The sequence below is a fragment of the Hemibagrus wyckioides genome, linkage group LG23 (genome assembly GCF_019097595.1).
Source record: "Hemibagrus wyckioides isolate EC202008001 linkage group LG23, SWU_Hwy_1.0, whole genome shotgun sequence".
Classification (NCBI taxonomy): Eukaryota; Metazoa; Chordata; class Actinopteri; order Siluriformes; family Bagridae; genus Hemibagrus; species Hemibagrus wyckioides.
In genome coordinates, this window is record NC_080732.1 from 10,782,977 (window position 1) to 10,805,442 (window position 22,466).

The following is a 22,466-nucleotide window of genomic DNA, read 5'->3' on the forward strand; positions in this document are numbered from 1 at the left end:
TGTAACAAACCTGAATGCCTTACATCTTTTACTTAATTCCTTACTCTAATTTCACTTCATTGCAGACATACAGAAAAAAGCCAGCTAGAGATGACAAAGCTAAGGAGATGATGAGAAACCACATAAACGGGACCTCATCCTGTGTTAATGGAGCCAAACATAAGCATCAGTGATGACACATCATTACTGATTCTTTAAAATCCATCTTTCATGTTAGCTAACCTAATACCAGGAATAATCCTCATATGTAATAATGTAGTTGTGCTTTTTATATAGAGTAGTTATTAACCTTTGTATTTTGGCTTTCTTTGTTCCTCTGAAAACTTGAATGTTATGATTTTAGTGTTGTACTGTAGCCATGTATGGAAGTGGCACACTCAGTATCTTGAGCATTTGAAAATAATGTCAATATTTTCCTGAGAGCCAGGAGATTCCATAATCAAAAATTACACATTTTAATCACATCATCAGTCATCACATGAAACTAATTGTTATATAAAGTCAAGATTAGTTTCATTCATACTTTGTCCCACACTGACAATCATGGACTTAGAAAATTTACACATCACTGTCATTATACATTGAGGGAAAAAAATTTTGATCCCCTGCTGATTTTATGTTTGCCCACTGACAAAAAAATGATCAGTCTATCATTTTAATTGTAGGTTTATTTTAACACAGTGAGAGAGTAACAAAAAATTTTAGAAAAATGCATTTCAAGAAAGTTATAAATTGATTTGCATTTTAATGAGTGAAATAAGTATTTCATCCCCTATCAATCAGCAAGATTTCTGGCTCCCAAGTGTCTTTTATATAGGTAACAAGCTGAGATTAGGAGCTTAAAAGGTAGTGCTCCTAATCTCAGCTTGTTGCCTGTATAAAAGACACCTGTCCACAGAAGCAATCAGATACAAAACTCTCCACCATGGCCAAGACCAAAGAGCTGTCTAAGGATGTCAGGGATAAGATTGTAGACCTACACACTGCTGGAATGGGCTACATCACCAAGCAGCTTGGTGAGAAGGTGACAACAGTTGGTGCGATTATTCGCAAATGAAAGAATAACAAAATAACTGTCAATCTACCTCGGTCTGGGGCTCTATGTAAGATCTCACCTCGTGGAGTTTCAATGATCATGAGAACGGTGAGGAATCAGCCCAGAACTACACGGGAAGAGCTCGTCAGTGATCTCAAGGGAGATAGGACCATAGTCACCAAGAAAACAATTGGTAACACACTACGGTGTAAAGGACTGAAATCCTGCAGAGCCCACAAGGTCCCCCTGCTCGAGAAAGCACATGTACAGGCCCGTCTGAAGTTTGCCAATGAACATCTGAATGATTCAGAGAAGAACTGGGTGAAAGTGTTGGTCAGATGAGACCAAATCAACTCAACTTGCTGTGTTTGGAGGAGGAGGAGGAATGCTGCCTATGACCCCAAGAACACCATCCCAGGTCACAGGACAACTGCATCACATGAAAGGGACGATGGATATACAGATCTGCAAAGAGGAGTTGGACAAAATCCCTCCTGAGATGTGTGCAAACCTGGTGGACAACTACAAGAAAAATCTGACCTCTGCCAAAAAGGGTTTTGCCACCAAGTACTAAATCATGTTTTGCAAAGGGGTCAAATACTTATTGCACTCAACAAAATGCAAATCAATGTGTAACTTTTTGAAATGCGTTTTTCAGGATTTCTTTTGTTATTCTGACTCACTTTTCAACTAAACCTACTATTAAAATTATAGACTGATCATTTCTTTGTCAGTGGGCAAACGTACAAAATCAGCAGGGGATCCCTCACTGTAATATTTGGCTCTTCACCACAATAATATAGGGAATTAAATCAGTGGACAAAAGTTCTATATAGATGGGATTAAATTTACATGGGGTTCTGGCGTAATTTCCTGTTTTACAGATGCTCCTCTGTGACTATTCTTTTCCGGATTGGCCACATTGGCATTTCGATCTGTCATCATCTGAGAAAATTACAGGCTGAAGTTTGATAATTGTCTGATAATTTTAGTCTTGTTCGCATTCACCTATTTTCTGTGCAGACGTTGCTTCACATTGGAAAAATAAGCTCCTACGTTTGTGTTATTTCTGCCTGGGTGTTAGATTTTTATATCCGAGTAGATGTGTAAAATTATATTACTGAGGGCTCCCTAACAAATCTTAACAGAACTAGAGAGTTCTTTTGGACTACAGCAACATGAGTTGACTGGGTGGCCATTGTGTGGACATTCCTAAAAACACAGTGCCTTGCAGAATAAATCAAAATGACAGTTTTTTTTTTAATTCAGTGCTCCTAGCATAATTATAAAATTATTTGTAGAAAAGAATATTTTGTTCTCTCTCTCTCTCTCTATATATATATATATATATAAAAAAAATATATATATATATATATATATATATATATATAAAAATATAGAATAAATAATATATTTTATTAATAAGAGAATATTAAGAGTATAAGATTTCAATTTCATGGTAGAGCCCACTAGCAGTATATTTTCAAACGCCTAATGACAATGGTTTAAAAAAAAAAAGAGCATACTATTAATACACTATTTAGTGTGATCCTTTCATTTCATACAGACCCAAGACCAACTCCTTTTTGTATATACAGGGCAAATGATGACCTGGCCATTTTTTGGCCTAAATGCAACATCTTACGCAAAATTATTTGGGTATGCATTTAATTAAAAATGTTGGAGTAATCATGTAATCTCTTGATCTTTAGATAAAATCAGAAAGGTTCAAATCTGAGATTCTCTAATCTTCAAAAATAAACTAGTATGTGTCAAATCAATAATTTCATGTATTTTTCAAAATTTAATGTATAGCCCTTCAGGATTTTGGGTTCACTCCTAATACAAATTCTTATAAAAGAGATATTTATATATTTCACCAGATGACAGGCTCTGAGACAGGGGCATCATTTTACCAGATTTGATGCAAAGTCACTAGTCACAAATCATGGATATTCAGGTTTTCACTATTCAGAAGATAAAATATAGTAGATAAATATAGAGATATGGTGTGGTAGAAATATGTTAATGGGGCATTTCTCTTCTGCAATTACACTCAAACTCAAATTAAGTTATTAGAGTGAATGTTAAAAAAAAAAAATGCATAGGCAATGCACAAATGTCTAATTACCACACTTTTAATGTGTATAAGGTTCTTTACCTTTTTTTTTTTTTTTTCCAAATTAAAGGGATCCAAAACATAGAAAGAAGCCCCCCCCCAATCACTAGGCATCGTAAATGTCACTTAGCTTTTTTCCACACATTATATAATATTTAAACAAATTGTTTTTCATGTAAATATAAATTAATTGAAGCATAATACATTTGAATACAAATCATTCAAATTACATATTTCACTGAAGCAATGCTCGAAGTATTCATGCGTAGTTTTTAACTGGAATCTGTAGGTGTTGTATAAAATTTTCATTCCCTGTCTTCGGTCTCTGCAACTGCTACTGCAGTGGACTGAAAAAGTGCAATATATAAATATTCCCATACACAATGTCAAATACACTGGTTCTACGCTCTTCCTATAATGCCCATGGCTCTAAAGGTCTTGAGATGGCATACCACCTACATGCAGGGGCAAAACCTTATGGAATATTTGTAGACATTAGACGATGCCTACCACGTTAGGCATTGCTTCCCTTTGCTCTGCTTGGCTCTGGTGGGTTTGGACTTCCTCTCTTAGAAACTCTAGAGAATCCAACCTAAAAGGAACAGAAACAAACAAAAAAATACAAATGAAAAGCAGTATATAGGCTTAAGATTTATGACAATCATGCAATATTTTATACTACCTCTTTTGCTGTTTATTACAGAATGCGCTCACTGCATCAGATACAGACTTCCAAAAACCCTGGAAAAAGACAAGAAAAGAAACAGCAAAACTGAAACTCAAATATGTTGTCACTTGCATCCCACATGGTGTACATCAGTGACTTACATTTGTTATATAACTACTTCAAAAGCTGCTACATAATACAGAGGAACAAAATATATATACATAATATAGTACGTCATCTATGAAGTATTTTTTAATCTGTTCCTACCACCCATCAACACTTCAATGACTAGAATTTCATTGCAAGATCATTTCTCTTTCTAATATTAGACAAAGGCTATATCATGCAGTGCATCTTGGATTACAGTGCTGTACACTGAAAACTGACTGAGGTCAGCTACAAAAATCACAACAAAATGATTGGCATTTCAAACCTTCAATCAATTCATTTAATCTGTATTGCTTATTGCAACCCACTATACATTAGGATCAAAGTGTAGAATGCTGCTGCCAGACTGCACAGAAGCACAAAGAGAGTGAGCACATTTCCCCAGTCCTCACTTCACTTCATTTCTGCCTTTGAATGCACAAAGGTCTGAGGTTTTACCTCACAAAATCTTGGCCAAGGTCACAATTAAAATTAAAAGTGAATTGGCATTTGCTGTCCAAGTCCCTAGATTTTAGAACAACTTCCCACAATCCAATAAACAAAACACCTCCAAAATACCTCAGTTTTTGCACCTACCTATACATTTGAGCAGGGTCAACAGATACAATAGTCTGCTAAAATAGTTGGACTTTTCTTTGTTATACTTTCTGGCTGTTATTCGAGTTATTATTACTCAAATCACTTTTATATTTTTTTAGGCTTTTTTTGGACTAGTTTCTGTAACATAGAGCTCTTTTGTCAATGCAAGTTGTATGAAATGTGAGTTCATAAATTATTCTTTATTTACACTACTGACTTCTCAAAACAAAAACTGTAATTATTAGGGTATTTTATAAAGAAATTTCTGTGCGACCTGTGCTAACCACCAGTCCACTGCATGGCCCTTGTCTTTCCACTAATACAGACATAATACATGTACTGCATGGGATACCCTAATATATTTTAGACTTGAGATATATTAATCGTCATCTATATACACAGAAACTCCATAAAATTGTTATCACTCAAAAACAGTGATATAATAATCATAATCATCATCATCATCATCATCATAAGATAATTATATATATATTTTAAGATATAATATATAATAAGAGATGAGCCAATTATGTACATCTAGAATGTTTTGGGCAGGTATGTGCTGCTCTCCAAAAACATTGCTACCTGTCTGAAGTTTGCTAAAGACTACATGGCTAAGACAAAATCTATGAATTCTGGATGATGCACTAAATTCTATAGGATTATGTTGTAGTATCTTTCTGTAAAGTGAAGCTTAATTTTAATTCAGCAAGACAATGGACCTCAGCACACAAGCAAGTCTAAAGAGAAGCAAAAGAAATGTAATATTTTGGAATGGCCTAGTCAAGGTCCATACCATAATCCAATAATTTTCATATAATCCATAACAATAATTTTATGGAAGAAACTAAAAAAGAGCAGTTTATGCAAGGAAGCCCACCAACATAATTGAGATTAAGCAATTCCTTGTGCAATATTGAGCACCAGTTACTGTAAATGTTTAGTGAACAATTATTGCTGCTTACGGGGGTCACAACAGTTATTGCAAGCAAAGGATCACATACTTTCTGACAAAAGATATTTAACATTATTTAAAATGTATTTACATCCAACCTGAATGCAATAGAAACAATGTTTCACAAAAAAGCAATGAACTGAACCTTTGCTAAATGTATTCAGACTTATTCTGGAACAATATACTCTAATCAGATGAAACCAACAGAACTCTGGAAATAATTCAGCTTATGTTTGGAGAAAGAAAGGTTGCAACCAAATAACCTGTTTTTTACTTTAATTCAATTTGATTTGTATAGCACTTTTAACCATGGACACTGTTTCAAAGCAGCATCACAGAAATAGAAATATATAGATAAAGTTTAAAATTACATTTATGCATAATGACTTTAAGACTTTGTATATGATCGGTTCCTTTTTCTCTCTTTAAAATTTTGTGGTCTGCCACCAAAAGGTTCTATGTTCTAAAATGCAGATCCATCACATTCATCTTTCCATCTCAAACCCAAATGTCTTCAGTTTAGAGCAAAAACAAAAGAATTGGCCTTGCTGCTCCAATAATTTCATTGGAGACTACACACTGGAAGGATATAAATTTTGCAGTTGGATGACTTATGAAAATAACATTCTGCTTGTACTTCTGTAAATGCCTGCCTATGTGGTAGTACCTATTTAACATGTGGAAGATAACATTAGAAGGAAAATGTGTGTGGTAGAAAGGAAAAAGCAATTATGAGTGAGGAAGGAAACAGACCACAGTTTCTGTCTCAATGTTCTTTAGGGAAAGACAGTTCTGCTCCAGTTGACCCAGCTGCTGCACCACAGCATTCTGGAAGCATTCCAAATGAACAAGCCTTCATAGAGAAAAACAGAGCATTGAGTGAAACATGGTCAATAAGTTAAAACGTCATTCATAACGTCACTGAAACAATGTTCATTAATTTTAATATGCAAATGTGGGTGCAAAATAGCTGCAATCATTTATTCAGAAATACAAGATTTATATCATGATATATTATACTTTCTTTTAATTCAGTCCCACAAAAATTATGGAATGACGAGGCCAATTCTTTTGTTTTTGCTATACACTAAAGACATCTGGCTTTGAGATCAAAAGATAAATGAGACTTTAGAATCAGATCAATCAAAATTTCAAATTCATTCCCTAATACTTGTATGTATTTAAAAAAATTGAATATGCCACCTTACACATTTCAGGTGCAAGAGGTGTTTCTTATTGCCCAGGTGTGCCCTGTTAGATTTGACTGCTTTAAACAATTAACAGCTCTGAAGGTATATGCTTGGTTGGAAACCTTGTTTTCATCATTGAAGACTGCACTTGTTTTTGAAAAGGATAAGCCAAAAGTGAAGACCAGAAAACTGCCTTTTGTAGGTAAACCAAGACATTCTGAAGCTGAGAAAAAAGGGGAAATTGATCAGAGTGATTGCACAAGAACTGGCATAGCCAATACAACATTTTGGGGTGTCCTGAAAAAGAAACCACTAGACTACTAATATCCAGACATCGAACAGGTCAGCCAAGGAAAACAGCAGCAATCGATGACTCCCCTCGACCTCCTCTCCTCTACCCTACCCTCCTACTGACCTTAAACCCAGATGTCTTTGGTATACAGCATAAAACAGATGAATTGGCTTTGTCATTCCAATACGTTTGGAGGGGACTTTATACTATAAATAGCCATTTACCTTTGATCATGCACTGTTTTTAGCAAAGAGGATACAGTTTTCTGGCAGTCAGTCAAAGATTTCAGTGACTTTGTTTCAGTCTTCTTATACCTGGACTGTAAATAAAATAGGATCCATTTAATTATGTCTACTGACTTTTCTCTTACTTTTGTATACACAAGCACTTTCCAAGAATGATTACTTACATAGAAATGTTCTATTAACTGAGCTTTAAAGGAATCAAAGGCAGCCATGACTCCAGAACTCAACTCTGCCTCAGATTCATCTTCTTCCATCAATGCATGGGTTATTGCTTCTACATGAACACACACGCACAACATTGTGCCCAATCAATGAACAGTAACGTTCTTCTGAGGACAATTTGGAACTGTTGGCAACTCTCAGGAAAATTGTGTCCGTTTGTTCTCTCTCTCACACACACCTTTCAAGATACCTAAATTTATTTTTCTATTTCTCACTACAATAAAATGTTCCTCAGGCTAATAACTGAGTCTGGTCTAATTTATCTGATATCTTGCCAGTTTGACGAAGTAATCCATAGGAATTTTATTGCATATTGAAAATCAGAAACATTATGGAATAAAAAATGATTTTGTAACTGGTCTCCCCTAGTGACTTTAATCAAATAGACAGACTGGCACTTTAACAGGGTTTAAAAAGGGACAACTAAGGGTTTGCACCATTTGCACTCTCCAGTGAGGGGGAAATTATTAGTTTCCTGGGTTTGAGTGTAGAGAATGAGAGCTGGTCCTCACCTCCAACATCACAAGTCAAATTCACTTCTGTTTGAAAAGGATTCTTAATAAGGTCTTGAATCAGTGCATTAGGGAAGAAGAGAGAAAGAAATTGGTAAACAAATCTGCATGAATCCACTGTACATTCTCATTTTTTTTTCAAATCAAGTTTTATGAAGCTTTTATAACAGAAAGTCTGATCTAGTACAGCTGGATGCAAAATTTGTATGTCCTTAAAACTAAACAAAAAATCCAATACATCTGATGCTTATTAGTTTATGCCTTAAAAGTTATTTTTTGTCCTAAGTTTTAAAAATGGTCAAATGTGAGAACAGGTAAATTCTAAAAGTAAAGCAAACTAAATAATTGCAGCAGAACACTTTATACCACCTGGCACTAAGAAATTTTTTTTTTCAGGTCTTACAATGGCTGCTTTCCTTATCCCACTGAGTCATTACATTATGTCAGTGAAAATGCAAATGCAACTCTACAACCAGTGGGTTCCAAAACTGGGGTAAGCCATGGGCCAAAGTCACTTTGGGGTAGGGAGGAAGGGTCATGATATTGCCACAATACACACAGTCCAGAGCGGACTTAATGGCTCAAACGCCATGTCAGCCTCGAGCACGGCTTGCAGACTGCCTGGTTATCCTCTAACTTGGACATCTCTTAGGAGGCTGCCTGGTCAGCTTCTGTCACGACCTTGTGTGTAGAGGCCACCCATATCAGCCTCTGGTATTGGTTGGTCTGGTGAAGTAACCCCGTCAACCTTTGGTTTTGGCTGAACTAGCAAAGCCACTTAAGTAGGCTTTTGACATTGCTGAGCCGATGAGGTCAGTCAGTCAGCCTCTAGTATAAGCTGCACTGGGTATGATCCTCAACTTCACCCAAGCATTGTCTGTATTGGGCCAACAAGGCCTACTGTTGCAAAGATTCTAACCGCCCATGATTTTTCAGGCGGAGGCCAGCCTGGAACTGATCCAGGATAATCAGCTAATCTCCCTGTCACTGCTTCAAAAATATCCAGTGAAATTCCTCTTAGTGCTACCCAGGATAAAGTCTAGTGCATCAAACTGCATTCAATGAAAGAACATCTTGACTCCAAGTATGCTTGTGAAATCATTTCCATCTAGACAATCTAGAGCAACCATCTCCTGGAATTAAACAGACAACTATCTTCACGTCTCTGGTCTGCTGCTACCGATGTATATCAATGGCCATGTTGCCAGACTAAGGAACAGCTTCCACTTCATCACCACCAATCTTCTGAACTGGACACCAGTTCCCAAGTACCCACACATGCAAACTGACATACTTAATTATTCATGCTCAGTCAAGTACATAAATACTCTGTGATGGTGTTCCACTCACAATACTGATATACAAGACCATGCCATGTTGGTAACATTGCACAAATCTGACTCACCTTATGATTGTATTGTATTCCTTTCTTATGCAACATAGCTTGATGGGGAACTGCATAATGAATCTTGGTGTACTTGTACAACAGCAATAAATGTATGTGCATTCATGTTAACCAGTGGGTAACCTTTCCTTAAACAGCATTATTTAATCACACTCTTCAGTATCTCCTAGATTAGGATGGGTTCACAGGTGCATGTATAGAGGCCATCATTAATGTCACTGTGGGATGTTACTATGGCCTGTTCAACCAGAATGAGGCCATCAACAATATGACAAATATGATGCAGTGCCAGAAAATCAAACAACTGTATATTCTGTCAGTCATACACCAATGAATCTTGGTTCAAAGTGCATGTCCCTGCCCTTTCTGTGAAACACATTTTACAACATGTCCATCTGCGTAGAACATAAATGCATCAACTGAATAAAAATACAGTTTGTCTAAATTTAACTCATTGTGACTTACTTGAATCCAGAACAGACTCCTTGGTCTGGTGGGAAAGATCCAGTTTCTGCTTCCCTTGAATTTCTTGACCCCCCTCTCTCTCCAGTCTGTGTTTAGGGGTTGATTCCTTTCAACAGTCAGAATTAATATACATACATAGTTATGTTATCATATACTCCTATTTTTTGCAAATGCTGTTTATAAATACTGGCTGGTTTCTATGAGACAACCTTGGAGACAATTCCTGAGTTTACATTCATAACATGAGATCAAAGAATACAGTAATTGTTTAAATTGACCAATAAGTTATAGTTCCTCAAAGGATGCCATTTCCACTACTATTCATCTCTCACTCACCTGGACAATAACAATACATACATCCGGATGTTCTTCAGCTGTGCTTTAATACAGTCGTCCCCAGTAAACTGATCGCTAAGCTTAGTGACCTGGGTATCTGCACATCCATATGCAGTTGGATTATGGACTTCCTAACACATAGACCTCAGTCTGTAAGGTTGAGTGTCACATATCCTCAATCCTCATACTGGACACCAGTGTCCCACAAGGCTGTGTGCTGAGCCCACTGCTCTACTCCCTGTTCACCCAACTACCTGCCATTGAGTCTCTTCACCACAGTAGATGTCTGCGCAGAGCACACAAAATCATCAAGGACTTCTCCAACCCGAGTCATAAACTGTTCTGCCTCCTTCCATCCAGGAGGAGATACAGGTCCATTCGCACCAGAACCAGCAGGTTCAGGGCCAGTTTTTTCCCCACAGCCATCTTCTGAACTCTGCACTACACCGCTAGGGCACTCATGTCTCACTACACTGCAACACCTTGCAGTTCTGCTTCACCCTGTACATTAATATTTTCTCTGTATAATATAATGTGCATAATGTGCATATTGTACATATATGTACACATTATATATATATATATATATATATATATATATATATACATATACATATACATCTACATATACATATATATACATATATATATACACATACATACATACACATATATATATACACACACACAAACACACTATGGTGTTACTGTTATACATAATGCACATTTTTGCACATATATATATATATATATATATATATATATATATATATATATATATATATATATATAAATAAAAAAAAACACTATCAGCTGCAAATACAACTTGCACATACTTCTCTATACACATTCTGACATAGCCTTATTCACTGATGTGCAAATGAACAAGTGCAGATAAATATGTAAATTTGTACAATTTCTACTATTTGCACTTCTGGTAGATGCTAAACGGCATTTCATTGCTATGTACCTGTAATTTGCAATGACAGTAAAGTTGTATCTATCTCAGTAATAAAGAAGAATGTTACCTTAAAGTACTTCTCTTCATTGCTACTTGGTGAGGAAAGTGGAAGAACTGTAAGAGAAAATTTAAGCTGCTTGAGCTATTTATGGACTAAAAAAAAATAGACACTATTCTACCTATTGGAAAGGAGTGCCAGCTCATAGATGGATTGAATGCTTTGGATTGACATGTACCTTTAAGTTTGCTTTTCAGCTGTGTTTTTTTCCTGTTGTAGTAACATTGAGGTTTGTGTCTGAGCAAAGGTCTCTCACCAGGTGACACATAGCTGTCACTTTCAGAGTGAAACATCCTAATTTTCCTCTGTTAAAAAATAAAATACATAAGTTTATATTAAAAGTATAAAAAAAATTGTTTACCTTTAAGAAAACTACAACAGACATTTTAATAACCTTTTGTGTAGATTTTGCAGATGGAAATGACTTAACAGAACTGGCAGACCTTAAGAAGGGGGGAAAAAAGGCAAGGTCAGTATTATTGAACTCAGGTTTAAAAAAAAGGGGGGGGGCAAACATTGAGGAAATCAAAGTATATACAGACTCTAAACTGAAATGTTTTGTTTAAAGTTGAGTGCAAGATGATCTTTTTTACCCATTAGAGGAGACAGACTCATTGAAGACAATGTTTTTAGCTTGTGCCACCTGTGCAACAGAACAGAACACAGAAAGGGTTCTGTAAATCATAGGTACACATCTATATTTAAATATTCCCATTGTTTTCCACAAAATATGTCTGCAGAAATTAATTTAAGTCTGATTATTTGACTGTAGCTAAGATGCTAATAATAATAATAGTAATAATAAAAATAAACTACTATTACATGTGGTCTAAGCAAACATAACCCTCCAGTTGAGTATATTTTTTGTATTTTTAAAGTTGTAGGATTAGTTCACAAAACATGTAATTGGGTCAAAATAATTCAAAAGGCAAATTGATGTGGGTTGAGAACCTCCCAAGATATAAGCTTGTTTTTGTGAGCAAAAACATGAACAGCACATGAACAATTTGAGACTGCATCAGAAAGTAGCTGGTTCACACTTAACCAGCTACTAACTTAACTAAACTTAACCATTCAACCTTGGTGATAATTGGTCAATATTAACCGTCAAATGCCTGCTGAAATTTGATTGGCCAATATTGGCCACGTTTTTTATGACATTTAGTTATCATCAAAATTCCCATTATAGATTGGCATAATAAGTCTTTCAACACAATCAGACTTATGGTTTCTGAGAAACACTTATCTATCCTTAACTCTGGCCCCATATTTGACCAAATGCCAAATTTTGCACATGACCTCTGAATCATGTCCTGTATAGGCCTTTTGAGTTTCATCTGGATGCACACAAGCCTCTTTAAATAAATGATGTTCTCAATGATTGTCTGTTGATTTATTAGTTATGATTATTTAATTTAAAAAGTTTTTTTTAATATTTTGTTGTGTCCAGCTGTGTGTATTTAATAACTTAGCTGTAATGTTTATGTATGTTGTGATTAACACACATGAATGCAAAGTTACATACCTCTGTGTCTGAATCATTTATTAGAGCATATTTGTCTTCTGTTGGGAATGACCTACATCTGCACATAGCAAAAATTATTATTTATTATTTTATTTTTATACATACATACATACATACATACATACATACATACATATATATATATATACACATACACATATATATACATATACATACACACACACAGTACTGTGCAAAATTTCTGGGCAAGCATGAAGAAATTTATATTCATTCTTATAAAGTAATAAATATGAAAGATTTTATTCACTTGTTTGATGGCAATTTCCTAGGCCCACTTCGAACAGTAAAAGAACCCTGGGAAAAAGATAAAATGTAAAAAATTAAAAAGTTCTCAAATCATATTGCCAATCAAGATCAATACTTACTTGAGCTCTTTCTGTAGTCTCGGTCAAGGAAGGGCTAAAAGGGAAAAAAAAAAATATGTATACCAATTTGTTGGCAAAAATTAAAACATTTCTTGTAAAAAAAACAAAAAAAAACAAACAAACAAACAAAAAAAAAAACTGTTAAGCATTTTAATCCATCCATATAATATTTTAATGGGAAAAGAACTGCAACACTTATTAGACTGGAACATCAGTGTGTGAATAACATTTACAGAAAAATAAACAAGAACAACCTAGAATTATAGTTCTTATAGAAAATGCTGCATTTCTTTCTTCTATCAGCAGAATTCAAAATAACTTCTCCACTCGTTGAAACATACCTGGTGAATGAATTTTTTATTTCAATTGGAGTAGTTGGAATTCCTGAAAGAGAAACGATTTCACATAGAGATATGAACAAAGTTCTTTAAAAAAAAATAAGTTAGATATATTTTGGGACATATGTAGTTTCACACACCTGAGTCTTCCCGACTAAATGCAGCATGCTGCAAATACATTGCACATACACTGTTTATACAATTGGTATTTCATACTGTACAATACATTTTGGTGGATAATTAAAGAAAGACAACTTCAATTATGAAAGAGTCTTCATGTTTGTTACCTTCTGGCTATCACTTTTAGTTCCTTTTAAGTCCTTGCTTGTTCACAATCTAAATCCTCTCAAACCATTATAGGACAATGCACAGCTATAATATTCTCCCTCATCCTGCCACTAATTACTGGCAAGGATTGCTATGGATGGTACCACACAAATAGCCTAAAGATACATTTGGATAGGATGTAGGAAATATCTTAATTTTGATATTTTTCATGTATGGACAAAGCTATTGTATAATTAGTAAATATACAAAAAAAAAAAAAAAAAAAAAAAAAGTTAGAATTGTGCTTTTTGCAGAATGTGACATTGACAGATCAGACATGTTTGTTACAGACTGCCTTTTTAACCAAAAAAATGTCTGCAAAGAGACATGCAAATGACAGCAAAAACAAAACAACGCCCTTGCTCTGCCAGTGCTTTCAGAGGAGACTACAGCTGTCGAACAGTAACAACTCAATCCTACTATCCAGTGTCACTCTGAAGATGATGGACTGCCCTTAGAATCTAGCTCCTCTCAAGGATTCCTCCTCATGTCATCTTCCTTGCCACGGTTATGGTCATTAGGGATCTAAGGGTGGTTTCTCAGTGTATTTTGAATGAACTAAACTATTTTGGTATTTGCAGTTTAAGTGGACTTAAACATTACCAATTTCATTTTTGGTCCTCTTTAGCATTGCTGAGGGCCTCAGACTCCACACCAAAAGCTGCCACTTGTTCCGGTTTCAGGTATATGGAAATAAACCCTACCCTCACCCTAATCTCACAACTGTATCTCTCACTACTAAATTATGCAGCCTCAAGTCAGGCAGTCAAATATTGCTGAAGTTTTATGTCCATATGTACAAAAAAAAAAAACAAACCTTTGTGGCCTCCATCAGCTGTAATTCATCTCCTCCAGCATAGACTTTGTTCAAAGCAGTTTGAATGTCATGCCTACAGTGAAAGGTAATCTGCACTCTTTTTCCAGTTATCTTTCCATGAGACACAGGAAGTGACATGTGAATGCTCAAGATCTTCTGATCACCACATTCTAAAAAGAAAAGGAAAGTTTTACTCAAAAAAACAACAAAAAAAACAGCAAATGGCATGTCCACATACACAAAACTTAAAAGCATAATCTATTAACTTTTAATGCTAGCCTTGTTTTCAGGCCATAGATGATTGTGCATCTGACACACCTTGTAGGTTGTATGAACTGACAGCTTCTTTAGGCAAATTAATAAGTTCCCACAGTGTTTCCTATAAATAATTAAAAATAGTTAAGTGTGTATGTATATTATATATATATATATATATATATATATATATATATGAGAGAGAGCGAGAGAGAGACCCACACACTAATCACAAAAAGTTAAGGATATTTGGCTTTTGGGTGAATTTAAGGAAAATGTAAAAAGTTCACGCTACAGTGATATTATATCATGAAAGTTAGGCATTTAAGTAGAAGCATGCAATGGTGATTTCCTCATCTCAAACAATTTTTGAAACAAAAGCCAACAACAGTGGTGGGTATACCACAACAAAAAATGTCAATGTCTCAATAATTTGTCATGTGCCCTTGACCATCAATTACAGCTTGACAACGACGTCTCATGCTGTTCACGAGTCGACTTATTGTCTGCTGAGGCATGGCATCCTTAAAATTTCACCCGAAAGCCGAATATCCTTAACTTGTGAGTAGTGTGTGTAATTATTATATATTATATATATATATATATATATATATATATATATATATATATATATATATATATATATATATATATATATATATATATATATATATATATATATATATATATCACACACACACACACATTTATACAGTATCTCACAAAAGGTCAGTACACCCCTCACATTTTTGTAAATATTATATCTTTTCATGTGACAACACTGAAGAAATGACACTCTGCTACAATGTAAAAGTTGTGAGTGTACAGCCTGTATAACAGTGTAAATTTGCTGTCCCCTCAAAATAACTCAATACACAGCCATTAATGTCTAAACTGTTGGCAACAAAAGTACACCCCTAAGTGAAAATGTCCAAATTGGGCCCAATTAGCCATTTACCCTTCTCACACTCATACTGGTCACTGGAAGTTCAACATGGCATCTCATGGCAAAAACTCTGAGGATCTGAAAAAAGAATTGTTGCTCTACATAAAGATGACCTACGCTATAAGAAGATTGCCCTGAAACTGAGCTGCAGCATGGTGGGCAAGACCATACAGCGGTTTTACAGGACAGGTTCCACTCAGAACAGGCCTCGCCATGGTCGACCAAAGTTGAGTGCACATGCTCAGCGTCATATCCGGAGGGTGTCTTTGGGAAATAGACATATGAGTGCTGCCAGCATTGCTGCAGAGGTTGAAGGAGTGGGGGGTCAGCCTGTCAGTGCTCAGACCATACGCCGCACACTGCATCAAATTGGTCTGCATGGCTGTCGTCCCAGAAGGAAGCCTCTACTAAAGATGATGCACAAGAAAGCCCGCATACAGTTTGCTAAAAGACAAGCAGACTAAGGACATGGATTACTGGAACCATGACCTGTGGTCCGATGAGACCAAGATAAACTTATTTGGTTCAGATGGTGTCAAGCGTGTGTGGCAGCAACCAGGTGAGGAGTACAAAGACAAGTGCATCTTGCCTACAGTTAAGCATGGTGGGAGTGTCATGGTCCGGGCCTGCATGAGTGCTGCCGGCTATGGGGAGCTACAGTTCATAGAGGGAACCATGAATGCCAACATGTACTATGACATGCTGAAGCAGAGCATGATCCCCTCCCTTTGGAGACTGGGCCGCAGGGCAGTATTCCAACATAACGACCCCAAACACACCTCCAAGACGATCACTGCCTTGCTAAAGAAGCTGAGGGTAAAGGTGATGGACTGGCCAAGCATGTCTCCAGACCTAAACCCTAACGTGGGGGAGCGCAAGGTCTCTAACATCCACCAGCTCTGTGTTGTCATCATGGAGTGGAAGAGGACTCCAGTGGCAACCTGTGAAGCTCTGGTGAACTCCATGCCCAAGAGGGTTAAGGCAGTGCTGGAAAATAATGGTGGCCACACAAAATATTGACACTTTGGGCCCAATTTGGACATTTCCACTTAGGGGTGTACTCACTTTTGTTGCAGTTTAGACATTAATGGCTGTATATTGATTTATTTTGAGGGGACAGCAAATTTACAGGCTGTACACTCACTACTTTACATTGTAGCAGAGTCATTTCTTATTTTCTTCCATATTATCTTACATTTAAAAAAAAAAATTATATATATATATATATATATATATATATATATATATATATATATATATATATATATATATATATATATATATATATATATATATATATATATATATATATATATATCTATCTCTCTCACACACTGTGTTCCAAATTATTATGCAAATTGGATTTAAGTGTCAAACATTTAATTTGTTTTTCAATTAAAGTCATGGATGGTAGTGTCTTGGTGCTCTTTGGATCACTGAAATCAATCTCAGACACTTGTGATAATTAGTTTGCCAGGTGAGCCCAATTAAAGGCAAACTACTTTGAAGAATACTAAGACTGACGTTCCACATTATTAAGCAGGCCACAGGTATCAAGCAATGTGGGAAAGAAAAAGGATCTCTCTGCTGCCAAAAAGCATCAAATAGTGCAATGCCTTGAAAAACGTTAGATATTTCATGAAAACTTAAGCGTGATCATCGTACTGTGAAGAGATTTGTGGCTGATTCAGAGCACAGATGGGTTTGTGCACATAAAGGCAGAACGAGGAAGGTTTCTGCGAGATTCATTGGATTAAGAGAGCAGCTGCTAAAATGCCATTACAAAGCAGCAAACACACTATATTGCCAAAAGTATTCACTCACCCATCCAAATAATCAGAATCGGGTGTTCCAATCACTTCCATGGCCACAGGTGTATACAATCAAGCACCTAGGCATGTAGACTGTTTTTACAAACATTTGTGAAAAAATGGATCGCTCTCAGGAGCTCAGATGCCACCTGTGCAACAAATCCAGTCGTGAAATTTCCTCGCTCCTAAATATTCCACAGTCAACTGTCAGCTGTATTATAAGAACGTGGAAGTGTTTGGGAATGACAGCAACTCAGCCACGAAGTGGTAGGCCACGTAAACTGACGGAGCGGGGTCAGCGGATGCTGAGGCGCATAGTGCGAAAAGGTCGCCAACTTTCTGCAGAGTCAATCGCTACAGACCTCCAAACTTCATGTGGCCTTCAGATTAGCTCAAGAACAGTGCACAGAGAGCTTCATGGAATGGGTTTCCATGGCCGAGCAGCTGCATCCAAGCCATACATCAAGTGCAATGCAAAGCGTCGGATGCAGTGGTGTAAAGCACGCCGCCACTGGACTCTAGAGCAGTGGAGACGCGTTCTCTGGAGTGACGAATCGCGCTTCTCCATCTGGCAATCTGATGGACGAGTCTGGGTTTGGCGGTTGCCAGGAGAACGGTACTTGTCTGACTGCATTGTGCCAAGTGTAAAGTTTGGTGGAGGGGGGATTATGGTGTGGGGTTGCCTTTCAGGAGCTGGGCTTGGCCCCTTAGTTCCAGTGAAAGGAACTCTGAATGCTTCAGCATACCAAGACATTTTGGACAATTCCATGCTCCCAACTTTGTGGGAACAGTTTGGAGCTGGCCCCTTCCTCTTCCAACATGACTGTGCACCAGTGCACAAAGCAAGGTCCATAAAGACATGGATGACAGAGTCTGGTGTGGATGAACTTGACTGGCCTGCACAGAGTCCTGACCTCAACCCGTTAGAACACCTTTGGGATGAATTAGAGCGGAGACTGAGAGCCAGGCCTTCTCGTCCAACATCAGTGTGTGACCTCACAAATGCGCTTCTGGAAGAATGGTCAAAAATTCCCATAAACACACTCCTAAACCTTGTGGACAGCCTTCCCAGAAGAGTTGAAGCTGTTATAGCAGCAAAGGATGGACCGACGTCATACTGAACCCTAGGGATTAGGAATGGGATGTCACTTAAGTTCATATGCGAGTCAAGGCAGGTGTGCGAATACTTTTGGCAATATAGTGTATTTGAAGCTGCTGGTGCCTCTGGAATCCCGTGAACCTCAAGGTGTAGGATCCTCCAGAAGCTTGCAGTTGTGCATAAACCTACTATTCAACCACCCCTAAACAATGCTCATAAGCAGAAACGGTTGCAGTGGGCCCAGACATACATGAAGACTAATTTTCAAACAGTCTTGTTTACTGATGAGTGCTGTGCAACCCTGGATGGTCCAGATGGATGGAGTAGTGGATGGTTGGTGGATGGCCACCATGTCCCAACAAGGCTGCGACATCAGCAAGGAGGTGGCGGAGTCATGTTTTGGGCTGGAATCATGGGGAGAGAGCTGGTAGGCCCCTTTAGGGTCCCTGAAGGTGTGAAAATGACCTCGGCAAAGTATATAGAGTTTCTGACTGACCACTTTCTTCCATGGTACAAAAAGAAGAACTGTGCGTTCCATAGCAAAATCTTCATGCATGACAATGCACCAGCTCATGCTGGAAAGAATACCTCTGTGGCATTGGCTGCTATGGGCATAAAAGGAGTGAAGTTCATAGTGTGGCCACCATCCTCCCCTGACCTCAACCCTATTGCGAACCTTTGGAGCATCCTCAAGCAAAAGATTTATGAGGGTGGGAGGCAGTTAGCGTCAAAACAGCAGCTCTGGGATTCTCTAATAGCTCTCTATTCTGACATCCTGCAAAGAAATTCAAGCAGAAACTATCCAAAAACTCAAGTTCAATGGATGCAAGAATTGTGAAGGTGATATCAAAGAAGGGGTCCTATGTTAACATGTAACTTGCCCTGTTAGGATGTTTTTGATTGAAATAGCTTTTGATTTCAGTAAATATGACCTCCTAATGCTGCAAATTCAACAAAAGACCATTTTCAGTTCTTTACAACCTATAAATTTTTTTCAAAAAAAACTCTGTTGTGCATAATAATTTGTAACAGTGCATTTTGAGTTTTTTATTTTTGAAATAAATACTGTTATCATTGGGAGGTTTGTTCAATAAAATTCGAATTATACCTTAACGGTTGATGACTTAACTGACTCATTTGCATCGACTAATTAGGAAAATCAGAGAAAGATATCATTTGCATAATAATTTAGAACGCAGTGTGTGTGTAATTATTTATATATATATATATATATATATATATATATATATATATATATATATATATATATATATATATATATATATATATATATATATATATATATATATATATATATACACACATACATATACATACACACACACACATCTATCTATCTAAAAACATCTCTTATGAGTTAAAGTTTATTTACTGAGGCATTATGCAAAACATTTACTGGATATAAACTAAACCCAACATATGTTAATGATTGAAAATTCATGTATTTAGTGTGTATAAGTTTGGATCAAAACTCACTTGCGAGTCATTTACATAGAAGCCAATGCAAGATGTCCCAATGTTAAAGTCTATCCAAAATGTCTGCAAATGTTCATCCTCAGGTTTAAACAACTAAGTCAAAAAAAAAAAAAAAGCATTAAGGGAAAATTTGATTTGAAAATTTTGCACAAAAGGTAATTTATGAAATTTTTTAGTTCGCAATCTTACCTCAGTGGTATCTAGAAATGCCCTTACGCATGGATAGGAATACACTCTGTGTGCATTAGAGAGAAAATAGAGCATCAAATTCATAAATAGGTCAAAAACAAATATTGCTGACCTTACCAGTGTATTACACTGCAATACAAATACACACAAAGCACATACCTTCTCGAGCTCCCAAAATAGCTGTTGAGTTCATTCAAAAATATCCTACAATCCTTTTTAAAAAGGCATTAACAATGGAGCAAAAGAGAAATTCAAAGCCATAATAATTATTGGCATTCTGATGAATCATCATATAAAGGAATTTGAAGGTTATTACTTCATTAACATACCGTTTCAAACTCTTTAACCCTTATCGTTGTGAAAGCTGAAGCAAAGCTTCTGTAACTAAACCACTTTCCAGCCAGTTCCTCCCTTTGTTTCTTTGGCGTCATCCGACAGAGTGCCTCAGAAATGGCCACCTGCATTTCATAATCTAAGAAAAAACAGAAACTGACACATTTGATAGTTTTACTTAAAAAATGTTTTGAACTAAAGCAAATACAGAAGAGAAAGGATGACCTACCGCCTACATCAGTTATTGCATTAGCAAACTCCTCTCTAAAAAAAAAAAATACGTAAACAAAAGTATTCAAATTCTGCACAAAATTAAAATAGTGTAAATATTGCATTGTGGAAACATTGCATGACTCGAACTGAGGTGCATTGTAAAGCCTAATACCACTAGGGGGCAGTATTTACTAAACCATCAGTTACAGTGATAGGCTATGAAATAGGGCAAAATACATTACATTTACTTTATTTAGTAGTCCATGTGTATTGCTCGTGTAAATCAAAATCTATTTTATAGAAAAATCAATCACCCTGTGTAACTTTTCACGAGCACTTAATACTGACAAAAAAAAACTTACAGCAGAGAACTGTGATCAGACTGACATATTTTTTTACGAGTCTCTTTTGAAGCACTGTCCAGCATTGAATTTATTGTCTTAATGGCCTGTTTGGAGAGAGAGTGACCAAAATTAAATTTTAAACCAGTTAGAATAGAATGAAATAAAATAGAATAGAAGAGAACAGTTAGGCTTTTAACAACAATTGAGCCCACCTTAAATCATACTATTTCCAACATTTCGGAACTAATCTTACCTCCAGGCGAAGACTGAAATGTACATTTTGGTCAATCACAACAGCTCCAAACCTCAGTATGAGAATTTCCAAAATCTTAATGCTGCCTGCCACAAAACCAATTCAAAAATAGATTACAGCAACACAAAAAAATTTAAATTTAAAATGACAAAGGATGTGTGGCCACCTTCACAGCTGCTCTGGCAAAGTCTCTGAAAGAGCAAGAGAGATTTTTTCTTGAATTGAATGAACATGCAAAAATACAGTCAATTGGAAATAGGTTCATAGCTTTTAAGCATTGAAATAGCTGAAAAATTGTTTGCTGAATCCAGTGCATATTTTGGCTGTACATCAAACCATTATAAACAGATTACATTACCATTGACACTTCAAAGAACACTTCCATGATCCGCAATGGAGCCTTATTTGGTTTCTTGTGCACCTTCAGATGCTCACAAACCATCTCAAACCAATTTAGCATGTATGATTTAGGGGGGAAAGGAAAGACATTAGGTTATCCTATTAAAACAACCGCCCTGTGCAGCTCAATTTACCATAAGTTTTGAATGTACAAATACACAGTTTGTACAAACTACAAAATGAATGAATTACAAGAATTACATTCTGCCTCAAACGTTTAGTTTGTATGTAGTTTTATCTGGGGGACTGTTTTAAATACCTTTTTACTACCTAGAACGCAAATAACAGGGGACACTTATCTTGACCAATAACCCCCGAGAGACCAGTTGGTTGATGCAGTCTTCGTCTTTGAAGATTACTTGTTCAAGAGCCCGTAATATCAGTATCACATTTTTGAATTCATTTTTATGCAAATCCTGTGGAGGAAAAAATAAAGATATTTGGCCATATTGACCAAAACAAGCACATCCAGTCAATAAATCTCAAACGAGAACGTGAAAAATATAATCCTCCACACATTTTAA

The 22,466-nt window shown here is 36.4% G+C and overlaps 2 protein-coding genes across 5 annotated transcripts in view; one reads left to right on the top strand and one right to left on the bottom strand.

The window, feature by feature from the left end:
- The window catches only part of elovl2 (ELOVL fatty acid elongase 2), a 14,438-nt gene extending 11,618 nt beyond the window's left edge, over positions 1 to 2,820 (top strand). Inside the window, exon 8 of the mRNA XM_058376469.1 lies at positions 66 to 2,820. Within this exon, the coding sequence (XP_058232452.1) occupies positions 66 to 173 (108 nt within the window). The 3' untranslated portion in view covers positions 174 to 2,820. The remainder of the gene's footprint in view (positions 1 to 65) is intronic.
- Positions 1 to 22,009, bottom strand: part of sycp2l (synaptonemal complex protein 2-like) — a 25,572-nt gene extending 3,563 nt beyond the window's left edge. The window contains exons 1-28 of one of the 4 annotated variants that reach the window (XM_058376465.1): positions 21,902 to 22,009; positions 21,710 to 21,734; positions 21,544 to 21,629; positions 21,309 to 21,394; positions 20,963 to 20,997; positions 20,730 to 20,872; positions 20,560 to 20,612; positions 20,401 to 20,446; positions 20,212 to 20,304; positions 14,922 to 14,982; positions 14,604 to 14,773; positions 13,600 to 13,627; positions 13,463 to 13,505; positions 13,122 to 13,155; positions 13,004 to 13,050; positions 12,736 to 12,793; positions 11,804 to 11,853; positions 11,605 to 11,653; positions 11,389 to 11,515; positions 11,220 to 11,266; positions 9,856 to 9,961; positions 7,986 to 8,039; positions 7,416 to 7,525; positions 7,231 to 7,325; positions 6,278 to 6,377; positions 3,838 to 3,896; positions 3,666 to 3,747; positions 3,234 to 3,502 (exon numbers count right to left, since the gene is read on the bottom strand). In XM_058376465.1, coding sequence (XP_058232448.1) covers positions 3,461 to 3,502; positions 3,666 to 3,747; positions 3,838 to 3,896; positions 6,278 to 6,377; positions 7,231 to 7,325; positions 7,416 to 7,525; positions 7,986 to 8,039; positions 9,856 to 9,961; positions 11,220 to 11,266; positions 11,389 to 11,515; positions 11,605 to 11,653; positions 11,804 to 11,853; positions 12,736 to 12,793; positions 13,004 to 13,050; positions 13,122 to 13,155; positions 13,463 to 13,505; positions 13,600 to 13,627; positions 14,604 to 14,773; positions 14,922 to 14,982; positions 20,212 to 20,304; positions 20,401 to 20,446; positions 20,560 to 20,612; positions 20,730 to 20,872; positions 20,963 to 20,997; positions 21,309 to 21,394; positions 21,544 to 21,629; positions 21,710 to 21,734; positions 21,902 to 22,003 — 2,031 coding nt within the window. In that variant the 5' untranslated portion in view covers positions 22,004 to 22,009 and the 3' untranslated portion in view covers positions 3,234 to 3,460. Of the gene's footprint in view, positions 1 to 3,233; positions 3,503 to 3,665; positions 3,748 to 3,837; positions 3,897 to 6,277; positions 6,378 to 7,230; positions 7,326 to 7,415; positions 7,526 to 7,985; positions 8,040 to 9,855; positions 9,962 to 11,219; positions 11,267 to 11,388; positions 11,516 to 11,604; positions 11,654 to 11,803; positions 11,854 to 12,735; positions 12,794 to 13,003; positions 13,051 to 13,121; positions 13,156 to 13,462; positions 13,506 to 13,599; positions 13,628 to 14,603; positions 14,774 to 14,921; positions 14,983 to 20,211; positions 20,305 to 20,400; positions 20,447 to 20,559; positions 20,613 to 20,729; positions 20,873 to 20,962; positions 20,998 to 21,308; positions 21,395 to 21,543; positions 21,630 to 21,709; positions 21,735 to 21,901 lie in introns of those variants that run through there. The other 3 variants (XM_058376464.1, XM_058376467.1, XM_058376466.1) reach the window with 3 other exon arrangements.
- Positions 22,010 to 22,466: the final 457 nt, after the last annotated feature.